We start from the raw sequence: 20936 nt of genomic DNA, 5'->3' as shown, positions 1-20936 counted from the left end.
TACTACTGGGATTGCCTTCAAGTCGATTCTGACTTATGGCGACCCTACGAATAGAGTTTGCATGGTAAGCGGTATTCAGAGAGGGTTTACCATTGCCTTCCTCTGAGGCTGAGAGGCAGTGACTGGCCCAAGGTCACCCAGTGAGCTTCATGGCTGTGTGGGGATTCGAACCCGGATCTCCCAGGTCGTAGTCCAGCACCTTAACCACTACACCACAGTATGCTAATTTTTCTTGTAAACCTAAAGGGATGTTACTATCTCCCCACTCTCAGCTTTACTTACCAAGACCTGACTGCAACACAGCCTAATAAACTCCACCCAATGCAAAATGTCGCCTGTTGAAGAGAAACTGCATAGTTCTTATGAGCCCTTTGCTTTTTCAACATGAGAAGTTAAGGGAAAAGATCCATCTCTGTTTGTTGGGGACATGGATGCCACTCAGATTGCATTGGTACTATCAGTATTTATGCATGGCAGGTAGAGAAGGCAGTGAGGATGTAACTGTGAAATGGTTTTGTGAGGCAGTGAAAGAGGCTGCTCTTTTGGTCTGTTCTCTGTAGTAATATGTGAAGCAGCCCTCAGTCTGCAGCAGTACCATTGTTTAGAAAACCTCACTGAAGGTCAAAACCTGGAACAGAGACAAAATTCAGAGATAGATTTCAAAGCAGGAATCTGAGGCTCCCATTCCAAATTGGAGACACAGTAGCTTCAGAAGTGCTGTAAACCTCAGATTTTGTAGAGGAAGATGTTATGTTGTTGCCAGTGCTACAAGCGCATTCAGGAATTTGTCTTCCACAGTCTCATTAATCTCTTTTGTTTCAGCTATGTATTGAATTCATCAAAGATACACTGAGTGTGGAGCAGGCCTGTGAAGCCTTTCAGGTGAGTGATGCACATCCCTGCCCCTCTCATTGTCTGCCTGTCCTAGAGCCCTTGAGTAGTTTCAGTGAAGGCGCAGATGACCTTTCCTAGGGCAACCAATGGTCAGCCGGGTGTACGATTCAGATTCCCTTCCAGTTAGGCTGGTTCCAAAGATACATATCTCCAGTTATGGATGCATACAAAACATGGGATTGTTTGCATGATGGGGGCCAGGCAGAGTAGCTATAAAGCTAGATTGCAGGAGGGAAGTTAGGATATGGTTATTGACAGGTGGGGAAAGACTGCCGTGAAAGAAAGGCTTGTAAGTAGCCACTGTTCTGATCGGTCCTGCCATGTGTAAGAATTGCCTCTATGCTACCAGGCAGATGAGAATGAGCAATTACCCTATAGAAATGTGTGGGGTTAATAAAAATCATAATAACTTTTGTGGCCAAGCACCAGTGTGGAATGGAAATAGAGACTGTAAAAGAAGTCCATTAATTTATTTCCCCAAAATTAAGAAAAGGTTGGATGTGACCTATACTACTAATAGGGCTAAATAACCAAATCCTCCTGGTTTTGTGTTCCACGTTCACTCTTTAACTACTTAGAGATGAACATGTGTTCGAGTGTGGCAGTGTATCTCTTACATTTGAGGTGCTAGTGTTTTCTCTTAAGAGCCCATAAGATTAAAGCTGGTGAGTCTAATTCACTTTCTTTAAAGCCACAAGCAAATTTGTTGGAATAGAGAGAAAGTAGTTCTTTTTCTTTAGGCAGTCTGCCTCTATTGGCATGGAGACTTCCCATGGGTTCCATGGCTCCAATGTGATTCTGGGACCAGAGCTTGGAAAAGTTACTGTTTTGAACTACAACTCCCATCAGCCCAATCCAGTGGCCATGCTGGCTGGGGCTGATGGAAGTTGTAGTTCAAAAAAGTAACTTTTCCAAGCTCTGATTCTGGCCTTCAGTCACTCAGGAAAATAGCAATGATGTAGCCTTGGTGAGATATAAACTAGGCCTAATTTAAAACCAGTCAGATAATGCCTAATGGGCAGAGGCTATTCCTGGATCCCATTGTGTTAGCTATAGAAGGTATATCCTGCTGTAAAGAAGCAAGGACTTTAATGCTACTCCTGTTTTGGAAAGACACGCTAATAAACAAACAAACAAACAAATTTATTTTTGGTATATAAACAGATGAAATTGTCAAAGCCTACCCCATCCACCACAGTGCCCATGTGCAGAGTTTGTGTGCTATTTTTGTATGTTTCCTAACAATAAAAGTATAATTATCCAGAGCTTGGTATCATGAAAATTGCTATTACAGTGTCAATCTTCATCTACTTTTATCTGCACAAAAAAGTTCCAAGCATTGATCCCTGTAAAATTGGTGTTCTCAGCTCTGTACCACCTCTCCTTCCTTTACTATCTCCCTTGAGATTGTGCTGTCCCTTTCAGGGCAACAGAGAAACCATACTCTGTTTGAACTTTACTCTTCCCCTCCCCCTCCATCTTAAGTTCTTACTATGGGACCTTACCAAGACCTTCCATTGTGCTGTGGCCTTTGTTCTGCCCTTTCAAGGCTGACATTGAGTCCTGCTGGCTGATTTCACATTAGCTGACACACAAAAGGCAAATCCAGCAGGTGAAGTTCAGGAGCAGCCGGTATATGGGACTTGAAATCTACCAAAAAACCACTCTAAGCAGGTGACCAGGTGTATAAAACAGAGGGGCTCCTGGTGTGCTTGGTTTCTTTGCTTCACTCTGATTCTGCTTGTTCTGTGCTGCAGAAAGGACTATTTCTCAGTAGATGTTAACGGGAAGCTCCCTATAATGGGAAAGCAAAAATGCCTAGATGCCTCCTTTTGGTAGATTCTTTGTGTGTATCACACCCCACCCCACACACATGCACCATGTATGGGGCTGAAGAATGAGGCACTTTGCTATAACAAAAGGGCCTGTGCTGACTTTGCCTCAGGGATCAGCCAGCCTTTTGTGCTGCAGTGGCACTTGCATGGAAGGCAAAGGAAACTACAAATTTTCTCAAGTGCCAAAGGCCAGGATAAAGAGGTGCATATTTAACATTTGCCAAAAACTGTACAGAGAAAGTGTCAGACGCACCTCTGTATGGAGGGAATTCCATGACTTAGGGGCTGCCACAGAGAAAGTCCTCTCCTGGGCCACCATCCCTTGAACTTCTGAGGATGGCAGAGCTACCAAGAAGGCTCCCTCTGCTGATCTTAACACCCAAGAGGGACTGTAGGGACTTATAGGGGTGTGCTAGAATTCTGCCCAATTTGGATTGGATACCAAATTTTGCTTATTCTCTATCATTGCAGATTGGATTTTTGTGTCATGATTTTCTGCAGCTATTTTTGAAAGCCTCTAAAATATCAAAAATAATGATAATTTTACTGATAAATATTGATATTAATATCAATATTTTTTGCAAGGGAAAAATTGATTGGTAAAAGTAGTGGTTAGTGGACAAATAACAAACTCAATTGATACCAGCCTGTTAGGTCAACAGAATGCTTTCAAACCGGCACCGGCCAACAGATCCCTTCCTTAGTAGGGAAGGAAATTGTCTCTTTGATATTTGGAGCCTAAGTTATTTAGGGCATTAAACACTAACGTGAGCACCTTGTATTGGGCATGGAAACAAACTGTCCACCAGTGTAACTGTTTTAGAACAGGGGTGATATGAGTTCTGCAAGCAACCCCAGCCAGTAATCTGGCTGCTGCATTTTGGAACAATTGAAGTTTCCGAGTTGTCTTCAAGGTCAGCCCAACATTGGACTTCCGGGAAGGGTGACTTCGCTTGTGCCTGCTTTTGAGATGGGCTCCTGCCTCAGAAGAAGCTTATTCAGATATAAATCAGTCAGAACATTTTTTTTTTTGACTGATGAAATTTCTCCCGGGCAGGGAGAAACATAGAGATCAACCTCAAAAGCCTGTTTTTGTTGGGAGGACTGGATTTCATTAATTTATGAGAAAAGGTCCAGCCAGCAATGCCGGATGGACTTCCGAACAAGCTCTATCTGATTAATGCGACACGTTTATCTTTTCTTCAAAGAGAAAACAGACTAACAGGCAAGCACCCTTCTTTCTATTCTTTTTTTTACTTGGTTTAAATTGTTGCAGCAAAAAGAGATTTGTCAAATGAATCAGCTTTAAAGAACTTCTGGGTGAGCTATAACTCTTCTCTGTTATTCACGAAATTAACAGCTTATCTCTGTTTCTATTGCAAAAAGCTGTCCTGGAAGTGCATTCTAAAGATATAAACAGAAGAGGGATTTCTATTCCGAGGAGAAAAAAATAAAAAATATGAACTTTGGAACATTATACTGTCTGGGACTATTCTCTTTTTGGTCTATTTTATTTTGACGAATCTGCTTCTTCACGACGCCACTAACTGTTTTGATGCTGGGAACTAAATTTGTTTTGTATTCTTGAACATAGAGAGATAAGGCAGGCTGCTCTGTTTATACTGTGATGTCATCAAGCCTGGAATATTATCCCAATTGTTGCTGAAATAAGAAGTGGTTCTTCTTTATTTTTGTTTTGTTTTGTTTTCGTGGTTTTAAAAATGGCAATCAAGAAAGTGGCTGAGAATCTGGAAGTAATTATGTTTCAGAAAATAATGGATGAGATTGAGATAACGAAACAAACCCTGCGACAGGGCAGTAAGGAGCTGAAAATTGAACTGAGCAAAATGACGCAGGAGCTTAAAGAAATAGGGGATCCTGTGAGAGAGGAGAATGAGATCAGAGATGAGAAAAGAAAAAATAAAGGGAAGATACAAGCCCTGGTGATTGGAACAAATGTGGAATTGGAAAAAGATCTGGAGTTTATGGATATTAGAAATAAAATCTACTGTTTGGAATTTAACGTTATCTCTGAAGAAATTAATGAAGATATTAGAGATAAAGTTATCAATGGCTTGGATAATTTTCTGGACTGGAATGACGTGATGGAGCTTGATATAGAGAAAATCTATGGAATTAACTGCAGCCATGTGACAATGGAAAAACTCTCAAGAGATGAGCCAGTGCATTTTGTAAAAAAGAAGAACAGAGATATGACTTTACAACAATATTTCAGCAACTTATTCAGAATCGATGGCAAGAAAATATTTGGGATAGAGGAAATTCCCATCAGACTCTTATTATATGACTATGGCTATGACAGCAAGATTATTATGGAATACTGATAATGGAAGATTGGACACTGAAATTACTAGACTTAACAGGACTATTGAAGATGGAAGATGGAATTAATATGGATAATGGAATAATGGCTATTGAAATTACTGGACCTAACAGATTTTGATGAGATGGATTAATCGATATGTTTATTTGGACTATGGTTATGACAATAAGATTATTATTATTATTAACGAGATGGATTAATCGACATGTTTATTTGGAGAAAAATTGATAGATATATTTCTTAAAGAATTGAAACCTCTCTTTGACTTTTTGTGGAAAGAATAAAGTAATGTTTATGAGATTTGATGATTAATTAAGATAACTACTGGAGGAAAGTGATTTTATAATATAATTTAAGAGACAGGATTGTTATATATTGTAGACCTATAACTGATCTGCGACAAATGGGAAGTCAACATTTTAATTTTTTGTTTAATCATTTTTGTTTTGCTTTGTTTTTTTGTTTTTGAATGTTTTATGATTTTGTTTTGTTTGTTTTATGAAAATTTGAATAAAAATTATTGTAAAAAAAAAAAAAAAGGTCAGCCCAACATTGAGCACACTGCAATAATCAAATCTGGAAATTAGCAGAGCATGGAGTACTGTTGCCAAGTCATCTCTGTCTAAAAGGGGCTGTAGTTGGCAAATCAGCTGGAGCCAAAAACAGGCACTCCTAGCCACCGATGGAGAGATCCATGACACAGTAGGTCAGGTACTGTCATCCCCAGGGATTTCTGTGATCAAGTATTATGAAAACATTCTCACCTACAGTAAACTGATTTCTTGAAGATCTCACAGGCATGCCTTCCTTGACAGAGTTTGCCACTGCTAAAGTAATTTAATAAAATAGGGGAGGGGGACCTTGTGGCCCAGCAAGTGTTGAGCGTCCAACTTCTGTTAGCCCCAGCCAGCATGGTCAGTGGTTAGGGATGATGGCAACTCTTAACAACATCTGGAGGGCCATTCCTATAATAAAAGGTAACTTTCTGCTGTGGTGCATTTCTGGACTCTGAACCTAGCATAACTGATGGCATTAGCATGCCCCACCTTTTGAGTCTTGTTGGCTTTCGTAGACAGATGTTGTTACAAGCTGGGGGACCATGGTGTACCTATGGTACTATGATGTGGTAGTAGGCTGCAGACAAACTGCATCCAAAAAAGTGTCAAGGTAACAGCTTTGAATGCACCAAATCCATGTGTTCCAAATACACCCACAGCTTCATTCCATGATTGGCCCTTGCCACTTGCACCAATCCACATTGCAGGTGGTAGTGACTGTATGACCCTCACAAGCTGTACAGTGTGCCTTAGGAATCATCAGGTATGCCACAAACCACAGACATGATAAGCTGTGTTTATTAGGTACATATTTAGTTCACTTCATTTCTAGTCTAGTACATAACTACGCACTGTAAAAATACAGGAGCTACTCTTCAGATGTGTTCATATAAGGTGAAATAGTTTTGCTTCTGAGTCCATTTCACACACAAAAACATTCTGCCCATTCATATTCTAAAAGGATGACTTGTTTTTCTCTGATAAATGCAGTTTTAGTTTTCTCATGGGTATTTGTGAAATTTGTGCAGCTGAAGTAGGTTCACCACCTGTTGCTCTTGTTTTTAAATGAGCCTCTGACCCCTATATCTCTGTAGCCGAAGAGCTGGTGCTCTCATATGGCTCCTACAACTACATTTGTACCCTCCAGCCTGAACAAACACTATTGGTGCATACTGCTTTTCCTCTTGCCCCTAAGCAGGTGATCAAATCTGCCCCGAAGCAGCCAATTCCACACTGAGCAGGGTGAGGTGGTACATAGACTCTTCCTTCTCGATATATCAGAAGATAAATTGTTCAATAAATAAGAGCACAATTTGTCAACCTCCTGACCCTCCATCCTGCCATTGCAATGTCAAAATCCTAAACACAGTGGTCAAATACCACTGTTAATATTATTGTACTGTTTTTGTATTGTATTTTAATTACCTCAGGGGTAATTTAATTGGGGGCCAATTTCTGACTAAATAGCAGGAAAAAATATAATACATAAATAAAATAATAGGTCAGAGGTCACAATTTCACAGAATTCCTTCTCCTAATGATTACCTGAAGTAATAGATTTACCTATAGCTTTTACCCTTATCTTCAGTGGTCCTTCATGTGTAGGCAAATGTGGAAAGACAGAACAGGGCTGCATCATGGCTCCATCCTATCATCATGTGTTGTGGTGGGGAAAGAGGAAGCTTCTCATATGCAGGCACTCCTTGTGATCAGGACTCCTGATTGCACAGAGGTCCTGATCATCCCTTGCCATGGATGTTGAGAGGTAAAGTCAGCAGAATGTACAACATTGTGGGTGGAAACAGCAGTCACAGTCCCGCTCTGCCTCCATGCGTTATCCCCACACATCAAGGCTAATTTGGGAATAACGCTAATAGATTCCTCCTAACTGAACTAGCACAAGGACTCTTTTATATTTACTACAAACATTTGGAATCACTGCATTTGTTCTTAAAGTGATCAAAATGAGCTTGAGGTATCAGCACCATATTTATCCTCCCCTCCCACCATGATGCACATCAATAGGAATTTAGTTCCAAACAACAATTGATCAATATCTACATGCAGATAGTATTAGCTGTCATGTTCAAGTTAACTTCATCTCCACTCTCGGGCATAGTGGGTGGATGTGAGATTAAAATGAAGACTCCCAGGGAGTGAAAGCAGTGCTTATAAACAGAGCTGTGGGCTCACAGATGCTCCCTCCCTTTTCCTGTTTTGCTACAAAAAGAGAACATGCAAAGGGTAAAGACTCTTCATACGCTGCTGATGAACTTTTGTGGCCAGGGCCAACCCAGTTTACCAGACTGTCGTCAGCATTATGATGTGCGCCAAACTCCCCCATATCTGTCTGTCGGGCTAGCCTTCTCCCACCCACTCAGTAATGGATTCCCCTTTAAGTTATCTCTTCCCACTACCAGTTCAGAATAATACTTCTAGTAATGAGGGAGCATTTAGTTATTTATAAAGTAGAGTATATGTTGCCTTTTGGCTCCAGAAGGGACCCACAAGCCACCTTGCAATCATAAAAATATACATTATAAACAGATAAGAAGAGAGAGAGAACATAAGAATAGATAAGAAAGTAAAGTTTGTTAAAATGCAATCAGCAATCAAAAACTAAATCCAAGAGATACAATGCCTGGAAGATTTTTTTTAAAAAAGTTTTTATAGCCCACTTAAAAACCATAAGGGCAGGGGCTGACTGAACCTTGTAAGGGAAGGAGTTCCAAGACTTGGATGCTGCAACCAAAAAGGTCTTGATCCACGTCCCAACTGAATGTGCCTCTGAGGGCATGTGGAGATGGAACAAGGCCTCAGATGATGAACATGATGTTCAAGCAGGCTTATGTGAGAAGGAGAGACAGTCCTTCAAGTATCCTGGTCCCACCAAACTATTTAGGTCGTCATAGACCTATCCTCATCTTATCCATGTTGGAACTAGTTGCATCCAGACATCTATCTTGGGGAAGGGAAACAAAAGCAGCAATCTCCAGAGATGAAAACCGTGAAGCTATAGTTCAGGTCTGTAGCACTGAAGACCAACTCTGTACTTTGGAGAAGAGCTAGGCTTGGAAAAGCTCTTCGTTTGGAAGGTTCCAAGTCTTAAACTGGATGAGGGCTAATAAACTAAAGCTTAATCCAGATAAGACTGAGATGCTGTTTGCGGGTGATTCCTCTGACTGGTTGAGTGGTGTGCGGCCAGCTCTATATGGGGTCATGCTCCCTCTGAAGGAGTGGGTTTGTAGTTTGGGGGTTCTCCTGCATCAATTGCTGTCATTTGAGGCACAAGTGGCCGCAGTGGCACAGAATACCTTCCATCAGCCCAGCTACAACCCTATCTAGCTGGCCCAGCTGTGGCCCTATCTGGACAGAGATAACTTGGCCACACTCACCTTTACTCTGGTTATTCAGGGTTGGACTATTGCAATGCACTTTACTTGGAGCTGCCTTTGAAAACTGTTTGGAAGCTTCAATTAGTACAAAATGTGGCTGCACAACTGTTCATTACTTCTCCTCAAATGAACCAAGCCAGATACTAAGTTCAGAATCTGAGGCCTTTCTTCATGTGTCCCCTCTGAGGGAGGTGCAGAGGGTGGCAAAACGGGGGGGTGGGTGGCCCCGTTTATGGAACACTGTCCCCAGGGAGGCACGGCACACCTGACACCATCATTATCTGTCTTCAGGTGCCAGGCAAAAACATTTATTTTCTCCCAGGCATTCGGCTCTTGATTGTGGAGGGTCTTTATAGGGCTTTTGATGATGTAGCCTCTTTTAGCGGGTGAGCTATCCTATTGCCTTTTAAATTTATTATTGTGTTTTTTAACTTTTTGCTTTAGTTTTCTATATTGATTTTAATCTTTTTATTGATTGTAAGTCACTTTGGGTTCACTATTGTGAAGAAAAGCGACTAATAAATGTAATAAATAAATAAATTGACAGGCTCAAGGCAAACAGTTCATATAACACTGATTCTGTTACAGCTACACTGGCTGCCTATACACTTCCGAGCCCAATTCAGAGTACTAATTTTTGACCTATAAAGCTCTTTATGACTCAAGACCCTAATATCTTTTGGAATGTCTCTCCTGATATGAACCTACTTGGACCTTTAGATCTTCTTCCAAGATTCTTCTCCAGGTCCCCCATCTGAGGGAAGCTTGGAGGGTGGTGACAAGGGAGAGGGTCTTTTCAGTTGTGACTCCCAGTTTGTGGAATGCTCTCCCCAGTGAGGTCCGCCTGGCACCTTCATTGACATATTTTTGGTAAACACTTATCTTTCCCCCCTAATATTTGATACAGTGTGATAATGTTTTGGTTAATAGTGTGCTGCTAAGTTTCCTGTGGCTGTTATGGGAGTTGTTTGTTCTGTTTTATGGTTTTATGATATTGTGTATTTATACTTATGTTTTTAATGTGTTGTAAGTTGCTTGCAGACCTTTGGGTAACAAGTGACAAACAAGGCATAACAACAACAGAAAAGCTTTGTCCTCTTGTTTTCAGGGATTTGCCATCTGACAGAATGTAGACATCCAGGGGTTAGTGACCAAGAATATAAAATGATGTCAGCTTATGAGACAAAGTGCTCCTTATTATCTCACTTAGAAGCATTTTCCCCAGACCTGTATGTTGAGCATTCATCTCGATTTGCTTACACAAAGTTTCTGTGAAGATTATCCATCATCAGCTGTTTATTGGGCATTCATCCTGATTTGTTTGTGGTGAGGCTCTACAACGTTGAGTCAAGTGATTGTTATCCTACACTTTCCTGTCACTTTCCTTACTGCAAAAAGTGTTGGGTTTTTTGGGGTGTGTGTGTGTGCAAGTTGCAACACTTTGGAAGTAGCTTTATTTGTTCTAGAGGACTTTAAAGTTTCTTGCTCTGCAAATGTTCATGCCTTAGACAAGACATGCAGTTTTTTCAAACCTTTGACAAAAATGTGTTTAAAAATAGAGGATAGTTGAGTCATTTCTCAATGTATTGATTATGTAAGCATTAAATAAATGTAAAGATTTGGAAATACAAAATTTCCACTCACTTGGGCACATTCAGGAAGAGAAACTGATGAGGAAGAGGAATACATCTTTTTTCGGGAAGGTGACTTCTTTACTGCTTAGCAGTTGAGGTGCTGGTGTAACTCGGCTGCCCTGCTTCCAGCCTTCCTCACTGATAGTTTTTAAGGAAGCATGCTGGCATTTCTCACTTCTTTTCTCTGGAAAAGACTGATTCTGTTAACTGTAGAAACCTCCATGCTTCCTGACAGCAGAGTGTTTGACTCTTGATTTGCCACAAGAAAAGGGAGCCTTCCTCTGCTCTGTTCCCCCTGGTTCCTTTAGCTCAGAGGTGGCTAATATTTGGCCCTCCTGATGTTGTTGGACTACATCTCCCATGTGGCCATGCTAGCTGTGGCTACTGGGAGTTGGAGGGCAACAAGATCTGGAGGGCCATAGGCTCCCCATTCCTGAGATCATAGCTGGACCCCTAAGTCTCGCTCATACCACCCATAGTTACGTAAGAAGGGAGTAGAAAAAGAGGAAGGCCAAACAAGAGATGGATTGTTTCCATAAAGGAAGCCACAGACCTGAACTTACAAGATCTGAGCAGGGTGCTTTATAACAGATGCTATTGGAGGTCACTGTCTCCATAAGTCGTAATTGACTTGAAGGCATATAACAACAACAAAATGTTGTTACATGTGGTTTGACTGATGTTTGCTGTTTACAGTGGTCAGTTGGTACAGTTATTGGAATAGTTATTTTTGAACTACATGCATGGCCATGTGGTGGGGCTGGTGTATCCTGAAAGCAACCGGCAAGATAATGTGGTTTGCCACAGTCACAGTCACTAGCTCCCACCTGTAACTTGTGCCCACTGAGCCTGGGATGTGTCTAACTGAACAGTTGCTGGTTCTGTCCCCATGGGAAGCTGTAGAGTAAGCAGACACAAGCACTTTCTGTGGGAACTGAGCATGAATGTTCATGTAAGAAGTTGCGGCAGCATAATCTGTCATTGTGACAACATATGTGGTGTTGCACTGGTGATGAAGTAGAGCATCTGCCACATCCTATTACCCTTCAGCCACCCTATCATCAAGTTCTTCTGTATCTTCAAATATCCTTAATGTTGTTTTCAGTACAATAATATACATGCCTTGTTAGAATTAATCCCCCTATGAGTCAAAATAGGTGAGAGGCCATACACATGCTTAGCATGAATGGCATTTTAAAGGTAAACTATGGGCATGAGGCCCCAGTCTGCATCAAGACCCTGGTTTGGGGGCAAGGGGATTTAGCCCTTTCCCTCCTTCTATGGTTCTGATCTGGACTGGGGGCCCTTCACTTGCAATTTGGGAAAACCTCAATGGGACCTTTTTTAGCAATGCAGATAGCAGGAATTGGGACCCTGGCCTGGACAGAGTGAAAGACAAAAGGTTAAATCACCTACTCTCCATACCTCTTGCAACTTATTTTTTAAAAGCCATTCATGCTATTAATAATTACACGAATAATTATTATGAATAGTCATATCTAGTTTAGCCCAAAATTCAGTGGGGCTTACTCCCAGATATTAGGTATAGGATTGTAGCCTTAAATGTTATGTTTTTCAAAAATGTCAAAGAAAGCTTGTAAATATTTTAAGAGATGACAGTTCATCTAGAATGAGCATCCCTTACACTGTTTACATTTTTAGAAGAAAATGAAGACACTGAAACCCATTAACGTACTAATTTTAGCATGCCCAAAGAGATGCAGATTAGATCTATGAATATTTCCTAGTTATAGACATCTGAAAAAAGTTAGTTACAGATTTGAAACTGCACAGTCATTTTGTTATGTTACAAATTATAAAATGCATTTTTAGAAATGAAAATGGTTCCATGGAAAAATATAGCAGTGGAAAATGTACTGCTTCATAACACCAATCCTAACCCTAAAGCCTACCAGAAATTACTAAAGACCAACTTTGTTTATAGTCAACTATATTTTTGTTTGCCCAAATTGTACCATGTTTTTGGTGGACAGTCTTTTTGTCTGGATAACTCATCACAAACACAAATGGCCATTTTGCATTCTGTTACTCGGGCTACATTATAAGACTGCTTGTAGTGGAGTGCAAAATCCTGTTTGTGTTTGTAATGAGTAATTCAGGCCATTGACTTCCCATCATCGTGGTGCAATCATGGCAGGAATAAAAAGAAAGTACTCAGCTTTGTATAGAATGGGCATATGAGCTGGCTCTTGTCACCATCTCTTTGTTTTCCAGAGCAGCCTTGCTTTCTAGAACACATAGGCTTGTCCTGGGAAAGGATTCACTGCTTTCAGAGGCTTCCCCAACTTAACCATAAATACCCCCATTGTGGGAGAGGGAAGGACTTTTGGAGGCATTCCTTGGGGTTGCTATGCTTAGAGGGTAAAGTGCAAAGAAAATTACACTTGTCTCTGCCACTCTCAACCCATAATCTTTTTGTGTTCCTCCTCTACCCAAGCCTCCTCTTCCTTTCATGGATGGACTAAATGGGCATCTGGTGGCCACTGTGAGAACAGAGTGCTGGACTAGGTGAACTTTTGGCCCAGTCCAGCAAGGCTCTTATTAAGTTTTGTTAACTTTGTTGATGCTCCTTATATCATTATGTCTTAACTCTGCTGTCTCTTCATGCACAGCCCTTTATCAATTTTTGTTCTCACTCTCTTTATGGCAGGCAGCAGTAGCATATGGGCAGGTGGATTTGCAGATGCATTGCCTGGCTTTTATCGAGAACTTCACGCGGGTAAGCACATGAAAGGTACTGAGGTTCTCCCATGCAATGAAGAGTCCAATGTCTACTATCCTAACCTCAGACATTCCTGAGTGGATCAGACCTCATGTTAAATCAGTGTGGCTATCTTCCCTATAGGACCATGTTTATTTGTTTGTGTACTTGATAAATTTACACCCCACCTTTCTTTCATTATGGAACTCAAAGTGGCATATGTAAGGTGTCCAGGCACTTAGCTGCTTTGCTACAGCAAAGTTGCCATGTCATGTATTTCAGATCATGGTCTGTGACCATGCTGGCAGTATGATGGTTTGGTCATGCTGGGTACGGGGCATCATAGGCTGACATAACCAGCAGTCTTCCAGATTTCATCATCTGTCTCACTCCAAGAAGACCCTTGGTGCAATAGGGAAGGGTGGTAAGAGGTTTAGCAGGTTTTTGTACTCTGTCATGGCAGAGAGGGGACCTTAATGCAGTTTAATCTCACCCAATAGACCTAACTATCTCAAACCTAAACTCTCTTTGCACCTATCATGGGTTCCTCACTCCCTAGCTGTGGCTGTTCCCTTCTCACAGCCACCATTTTTTAATGACAGAGGAGTTCTCTCCAGTCCACAGATGAGCAGCATCTTTTCCCTCAGGAGGTGGTGCAAACACGTGGCTTCTTGGAATTGTCGGAATTGGCAATGCAAACTATATTGCACAGTGACTGCTTGGCCATCGATGAGGTGAAGCTGATTCGTGCTGTTCGGGAATGGGCTCATGTTGGATCTGTAAGTGCTCATTACATGTTGGGGGAGGGAAGAAATGGAGCAGAATTTAGGATTCCACCCATGGAGTTCTCTTGTGAGATACATAGAGACTAAAGCGCAAGCACACTAGTCGCCCACAGCAAAGCATTTCCATTAGCCACAGCTGGAGGGGCAATGAAAGTTGTGAAATCTGTCTGAAGTGAATTAAAAAAAAATGTGCTCAAGCTGATCCCACCAGGTTTTATAGTAAAAGGGAGTGGGGTTTCATGAGCATTGTGTGCCCCTGTTTTCAGAAAAGAATGGAGACTCACTGAAACCAGCAGAACAGTAAGTGTGTTTCTATCCTAAAAGTCATGTGGGGGAGGAACGGTTATGGGTTTTCCTTGGTGAAAGCAGGGAGCTGTAGGGATGGAGAGTATGTAATTTTGCCCCACCTTTTGGTGAAAGCTTAAGTTGGAGAGAGAGCAGCAAATATATATTCATGCTTTCATATTTGATGGGTGGGACTGGCTGTCTCTATTGTATTTCTGTATTTTGGTCTGCTAGTAGTTATTATGGTCTCCATAAATTAGTTGTTTAAGTTTATATTGATGTTTAAGAGGACCTTATCTAATTGTTCTGTGTTGCTTTAAAATGTGGATTTTATTGTATTTTTAATATGTATTTGTGATATTTTTAAAAATGTAAATCACTTAGAGATTTCTTTGAAGTATGAAATGGTATATTCATTACCTAAATAACAAAAATAGTCAAACCCATTGGCCAAAGGCAACAACGCCCTCCTTTCTTGAATACACAAATGTTTTCCTCAGTTCACAGTATTATGTGGGTAGGGTAAGAAATTTAAATCCCACAAACCACTTCACATTAATAGCAGATATTATACAGCCACGAGAGTGGCTGTATACTATAGCCAGCGTGGATTTTTCACATTCCACAATGTTAAATTGAAAATACCCCCATGCCATTCTGATGCTTCCCATAAACTTTTTCAAAACAAAATCTTACAAAACTTATAGCCCTGAACTCAGAAATGCTTGCTTAACAACCATCTCAATTTTCATGGCGATAAACAAAACAGTCAGAAAGAATTGAGAGTTCAAAGTCTAAAGAGAGAGAGAAACCACAGACCCCTTTTGGACTTTTTTCTCTGAGTTCTCATAATCTGTTGAAATTCATTAAAAATCAGCAATGTTCACAGAGTACCTGTAATCCTGTTACTGACCTTGCCCCATACTCTGACCTTCATCTTCTGCAGTTTAAAAATTAAAAAAATGCCTGGCTGATTTTTAATTAATTTAATAAATTTTGCATTGAACTGAATGATAATGTCGGGCATGCTCAGTGAGAACCAACTGTCAGTGTTCTAAAAGCCAGACTCACAGCTGCTGGGCTTGTCTAATCATGGGGCCACACCTACACCAGACTTTGATTTCACATGGCTTCTCTTAGAGAATCCTGGGAAGTGTAGTATGTGAAGGGTGCTGAGAAGAGACTCCTATTCCCCTGAGAGTGCTCCAATGGCTAGAGTGGTTTAACAGTCAGCTGCTGTGATTGAAGCTCTGTGAGGGGAACAGGGAACCTACTAGCAACTCTCAGCACCCTTCACTTGCTATACTTCCCAGGATTTTTTGGGAGAAGCCAGACTGCCTAAAGTGAAATAACAGTCTAGTGTGGATGTGGCCAGTGAGAACTTTGGTTTAAATTTGCGTGGGAGGTTACATGTGCCTGCTGTAGAATAAAAAGGTGGGGGAAACCCTGAAAAGCAATGATACTGTTCACAGCGTTTTCATTTTGGAAAGGGGCTTCCCTTCTGCCCAGGGCCCACCCACCCAAGCTTCTACCCTCCCCCTCCTCCTCCCCTCCCTGCCCCTCCCCAGGCCAGTGTTGGACTACTACCTGGGAGACCTGGGTTCGAATCCCCACACAGCCATGAAGCTCACTGGGTGACCTTGGGCCAGTCACTGCCTCTCAGCCTCAGAGGAAGGCAATGGTAAAACCACCTCTGAATACCATTTACCACGAAAACCCTATTCATAGGGTCACCATAAGTCGGGATCGACTTGAAGGTGGTCCATTTCCATTTTCAAACATGATTGCACAGAAATAAATCCCACTGAACTCAAAAAATATGTAACTGATCAAACCCTGCTAAAACAAAATCAGCACAGCAGATATCTTGTTTCTGTTATTTGGGCTGATTGCAGGTGTTGCCACCACTCACCATATGCTCAGAGTCACATGTTACCAAATTCTTCCAAGCTACACAGGAAGTGGATTGGACTGTGAAAGACCAACCCAAATTGTGTTTGCATTTTGACAAATTTGTAGGGCGGTCCAATATCTCAGAGAGGAGTTCAGGTCTCCTGCTCCCCTGGTGCATTCGCTATAGCTGCCCAATCTCCATGCTTTTTAAAGTTTGATAGAAATATCTGTTGGCTATAGGTACATTCTTAAACCGCAAGTTTTTTTGCCTATTAGTGAATTAATCTACAGCTATTTACAGATTTTCCATAGTATTGGTGTTAGGACTCCAACTCTGTCTTTCGGTCTGTCTTCTCTCACTCACTCACACACACACTACCTTACCAACCACCTTCTTCACTTAACTGCCACCAGGTCTTTGTTCCAAGATGGAATCATGGCTTTTCCACCAACCAATCAGGCACTGCACCTGCAGTGTTCTAAATCTAGTCGGCCAGTACAGTATTCTCCTTTAGTAAATTCACTTAGGGGCAACCACTTACCAACCAACAGAATTGAGGCCACAGTGTGGTGTTCCAAGCTGAGAGGGAAGAGCCATAAGGTTAGAGCATCTGCTTTGCATGGAGAAGGTCCCAGGTTCAGTCACTGGCATCTTCAGGTCAGGTAGAGAGATGCTTCTGTGTGAAACCCTGGAGAGCTGCCGCCAGTCAGTGTAGTAGACAATAATGAGCTATATGGACCAATGCCCTGACTCAGTATAAGACAGCTTCCTCTCTTCCTGTCATGCACATGCCCCAGTGAAGGAACAGCACCCAAATTTCCCTGTGTTTCCATCAGAAAGCTGCCTGCAGGCAAGTAGCTCCCGATTAGTTTAGAAAGAGAGACAAGCCACATCCAGGCGAATGCAAGTATGCCCCCACTGGTGCCCCTATCATAGATACTCCCTGTTTCTACCCAGCAGCAAGAGCGTAAAGTTGCTTAGGAGAAAAGCAGGACCTGCTACATCCCAGGAATTCTGGGATGCCCTTATCTGACATTCCACATCTCTCATGGTTTGGTGACCCAGTCCTAGAACTGATAATTAATGCCTTCCCTTTTCTCACAGCTTCTGCTGTATCACAGCAGTTCAGAGCTAAGGCAGCTCATGGCATGTATGCTTATACAGGTCTGTCAGCAATCCTCTCCTCTGACCTTGTGCTGAACCTGAGCTCCCTTCTTGCAGGCTGTGCTGGACAGGACTGTGAGTGATGTGGCAGCGGCAGTGGTGCCAGGGCTGCGTCTGGCTCTGCTGTCAGCAAGTGAGCTGACCACTCTGGAGGAGGAGAACAGAAAGGACCAGATGATTCCGGTGAGAGAGGCTACCCACCTCAGTCACAGCTGCATTGATTTTGGCATCTGCTTGTGACTTAGTATATCCTCATTCAGCTTGCATGTATCACATGTCGCTCCCTGTCCTTAGAGGTCTTTCTCTCTGTTTTCCTATTTAATTGCGATTCATAATAATTTGTGCTCATGATGCTATTGGGGTGGTCACAATCCCACTTTCAATACTGTTTGTTCCTGCAAAAGTTTTGGGGCAGTCAAACTGCTACATTTCCAATTAGTGCATACTCCATAACTTTCTGATGAAATCTTGTAATTTTTTATACCAAAAATGTTCTGGTTTATTTTTGGCCTGCTTTTGTTGCGCTATAGTAATAATGTGCTAATAGGTAATAATGTGGTAGTACTGGGGAAGGACTGCAGAACAAACTAAAGCAAAGTAAATCCACCACTAATGCACTGTTATTGCATCAGAATACACCTGCCTAAAACACAAGTCTGGAGGGGCCCTAAAAAGGTAAAGCCAATGGCACAGAGCAGAGCCTTTCTTGTGGTTTTTAGAAGTGCATAAAATCTTTAGTGGTGGGGGAAAACAACCCTGAAGGAGGTGGAATCTAAAATAGCTTAATGAAGACTGAGAATACTGATTGGGGGGCGGGGGAGAATGAGGATGTGGGAATAGAATAGAATATCTTGAAAGAAGGTATGGCTGGCTCACTGGGAGCCTGAAGAGGAGCATTCTGCAGTGCAACATTTTGATACAGGTACTACTTGTAAATAAATAATGCCAACTCTAAGACACATGTAGAGTTCTGTGGCCAAGAGAGTTTGTCAGTTTACTAGGTGATAGCCTCAGTGCCCCTGAGGGAGAGGGGGCCCTTCCCTACTTCCATTTTCTTCCTGTTTTACCCTCTCCAATTTCTTTGTACTATCCCTGCTAGACACTTCCCTGTTGTATTACTCACTTGGGTAAGGTTCCTGCTTATCTTCATTTCTGCCCAGCACTGGCCTGAGTGTAATGCATTTCTTTCTGTCCCTGCCTAGGTAGAAAGTCTGGCTCAGGCCTGGAAGATGCATGCACTACGGAAGGGGCGTGGAAAACGATCTTCCTTGTGTCGACGCCGACGTGGCACTCTGCCCCGGGAACATCATCGCCACCTTGACCCACAGCACAAGTGACATGGTGTCACCTTAATAAGAAAGGAGCAGTACTTCTATGCCCAACCCAGCCCAGCCAACTTTGGTCATCTTGGAACTGGGAAGTAGCAGCTGCTGCTTTGAATGCCTCTGGGGCATCCTGCCTGCAGCCTGAGCTACATAGCCCAACTAGTGCAAAGAGCTAGAGAAGAGTTCCTATTGTGTAAGGGGGAAAAGCTTGGCTTCCATCAGTGATGGACAGATTCCAACTAGGCTATATCTATATCTAATATTTTGATTTTTGATTCTCTTGTTTCTTATAATCCATTCCTGTTCCTGGTGTAGTGATGAGAGTGTCAGACTAAAATTGGGGAGAAAGAGGTTCAATTTCAGATTCCCATTCACCCATGAAGATTGCAAAGTGACCTTGGGCCAGTCACACTCTCTCACAGACTTGTTGTGAGGATAAAATGGGGTAGAGGAGTGCCCTATGGTTCCTTAAAAGAAAGGCAAGGTATACATGGAATACATAAACAAATAGTGTCAGCTCTTTCTCCCATAGTCAAACCTGCTTCATGATAAAACTTTTCCTTTGTGGGACTTATTTATGATTGAGACATTGGAGCAGAAATTATGGGCTGATTATGTTAGAAATGCAGAGTCTAAAGTCACATGGCAGCCTTCATCCATCCTGGATGAGTCTCAGAAGAACAATTTGGGCATATCAATGCTAGAAAGGCATCTACTAAGTAGCAGCCAATGTGGTGGGGCTATGTAGCTGTCCTCCCAATACTGGCATTTCTGCAGCTTACCAGGATGGGGATGGGGTGGAGCAGCAGTGAGGCTGGAGCTGTATAGACACCCTAGTGGGAGTACCAGATGGTTCTGCCCCTAGTTCAGATAAGCTGCAGCGACACCAGTGTCAGGAGTGTGGCTCTGAGCTCTGTCCCACCACAAAGGCCATTACTGCATCTGCTTGTAAAGACTAATGAACTTGGTCTAACGTGACTGGGATCCACTTGGGCAATTCCTACATCAGGATAGGAACCTATGGCCTTCCAGATGTTCTTGGACTCCAACTCCCATCAGCCCCAGCCATCATGGCAAAAGTCAGGGGTGCTGGGAGTAGTTGTTATAATTATTGTCCAGCAACATTGGGAGGGCCACAGGTTATATTTATTATTATATTATTATATTTATTCATCATTTGTTATACCTAAGCAGTAGTATAATGGCAAATTCAGAAGTGCAGGGTCCCTTCATGTTAGTCACAGTCATCACCCCGCTTTTTTGCTGTTGGGTTAAAAATGAGTTCCTTCTCCCACAACAGCAGATATCCCTGGGAGCCAATAAGCGTGAAAGGGGAGAGTGTTAGCTACTAAGAAGAGTCTTCTCAGAGGCTAGCTCACCTCGTTTCACTCTGATTGGCTCCAACCTGCAGGAAAGAACAACAGGTATACCCCGGAGCTGAGAGTGATGAAGCAAGAGAGAAGGAGGCTGGAGTGCAGATGGAGACGAACTCCAGACGGATGCAATTATGCTTTGGTAAGTGCCTCTACTAAGTCGTACATAAAAGCGGTAAGGGCGGCGAAGAAGTCCTACTTCGCTGCCTCTATCAATACATCTCTCTGCCGCCCAGCAGAGCTTTTTAGGGTTGTACGAGGACTCTTACATTCTGGTCCTCAAGATAACATTGAAACATCTGAAGCTCGCTGTAACGACATTGCAGGGCACTTCCAAAATAAAATCGCATGCATCTGTAGGGACCTAGACTCTGATGTTACGACAGATGAATCCATTGAAGTGTCCAGAACACGGTCTTGTCTTTCATTATTGGATGAGTTTCAGTTGGTGCAGCTTGAGGAAGTGGACAAGGTGCTTGGAATGGTGCGGGCGACCACGTCTGCTCTAGATCCTTGTCCATCTTGGCTGGTCAAGGCTAGCAGGACTGGTACCACCGGCTGGGCCAAGGAAGTGATAAATGCCTCCTTGAGTGAGGGAGTAGTCCCTAGTAGCCTCAAGGAGGCAGTAGTGAGACCTCTTTTGAAGAAACCTTCCTTAGACCCAGATAACTTGAACAATTATAGACCGGTGGCAAATATCCCCTTTTTGGGCAAGGTTCTGGAGCGGGT

The 20936-nt window shown here is 42.3% G+C and overlaps 1 protein-coding gene across 4 annotated transcripts in view; it reads left to right on the top strand.

Annotated features, from left to right (window-relative positions):
- BTBD19 (BTB domain containing 19) overlaps positions 1 to 20711 on the top strand; it is a 95561-nt gene extending 74850 nt beyond the window's left edge. Inside the window, exons 4-8 of one of the 4 annotated variants that reach the window (XM_061630433.1) lie at positions 823 to 882; positions 13331 to 13399; positions 14029 to 14160; positions 17567 to 17692; positions 18712 to 20711. In XM_061630433.1, the coding sequence (XP_061486417.1) occupies positions 823 to 882; positions 13331 to 13399; positions 14029 to 14160; positions 17567 to 17692; positions 18712 to 18846 (522 nt within the window). In that variant the 3' untranslated portion in view covers positions 18847 to 20711. The remainder of the gene's footprint in view (positions 1 to 822; positions 883 to 13330; positions 13400 to 14028; positions 14161 to 17566; positions 17693 to 18711) is intronic. The other 3 variants (XM_061630432.1, XM_061630431.1, XM_061630434.1) reach the window with 3 other exon arrangements.
- The last annotated feature ends 225 nt before the right edge of the window (positions 20712 to 20936 follow it).

The sequence above is a fragment of the Rhineura floridana genome, chromosome 6 (genome assembly GCF_030035675.1).
Source record: "Rhineura floridana isolate rRhiFlo1 chromosome 6, rRhiFlo1.hap2, whole genome shotgun sequence".
Lineage (NCBI taxonomy): Eukaryota > Metazoa > Chordata > Lepidosauria > Squamata > Rhineuridae > Rhineura > Rhineura floridana.
This window is presented reverse-complemented; position numbering and strand designations above follow the sequence as displayed.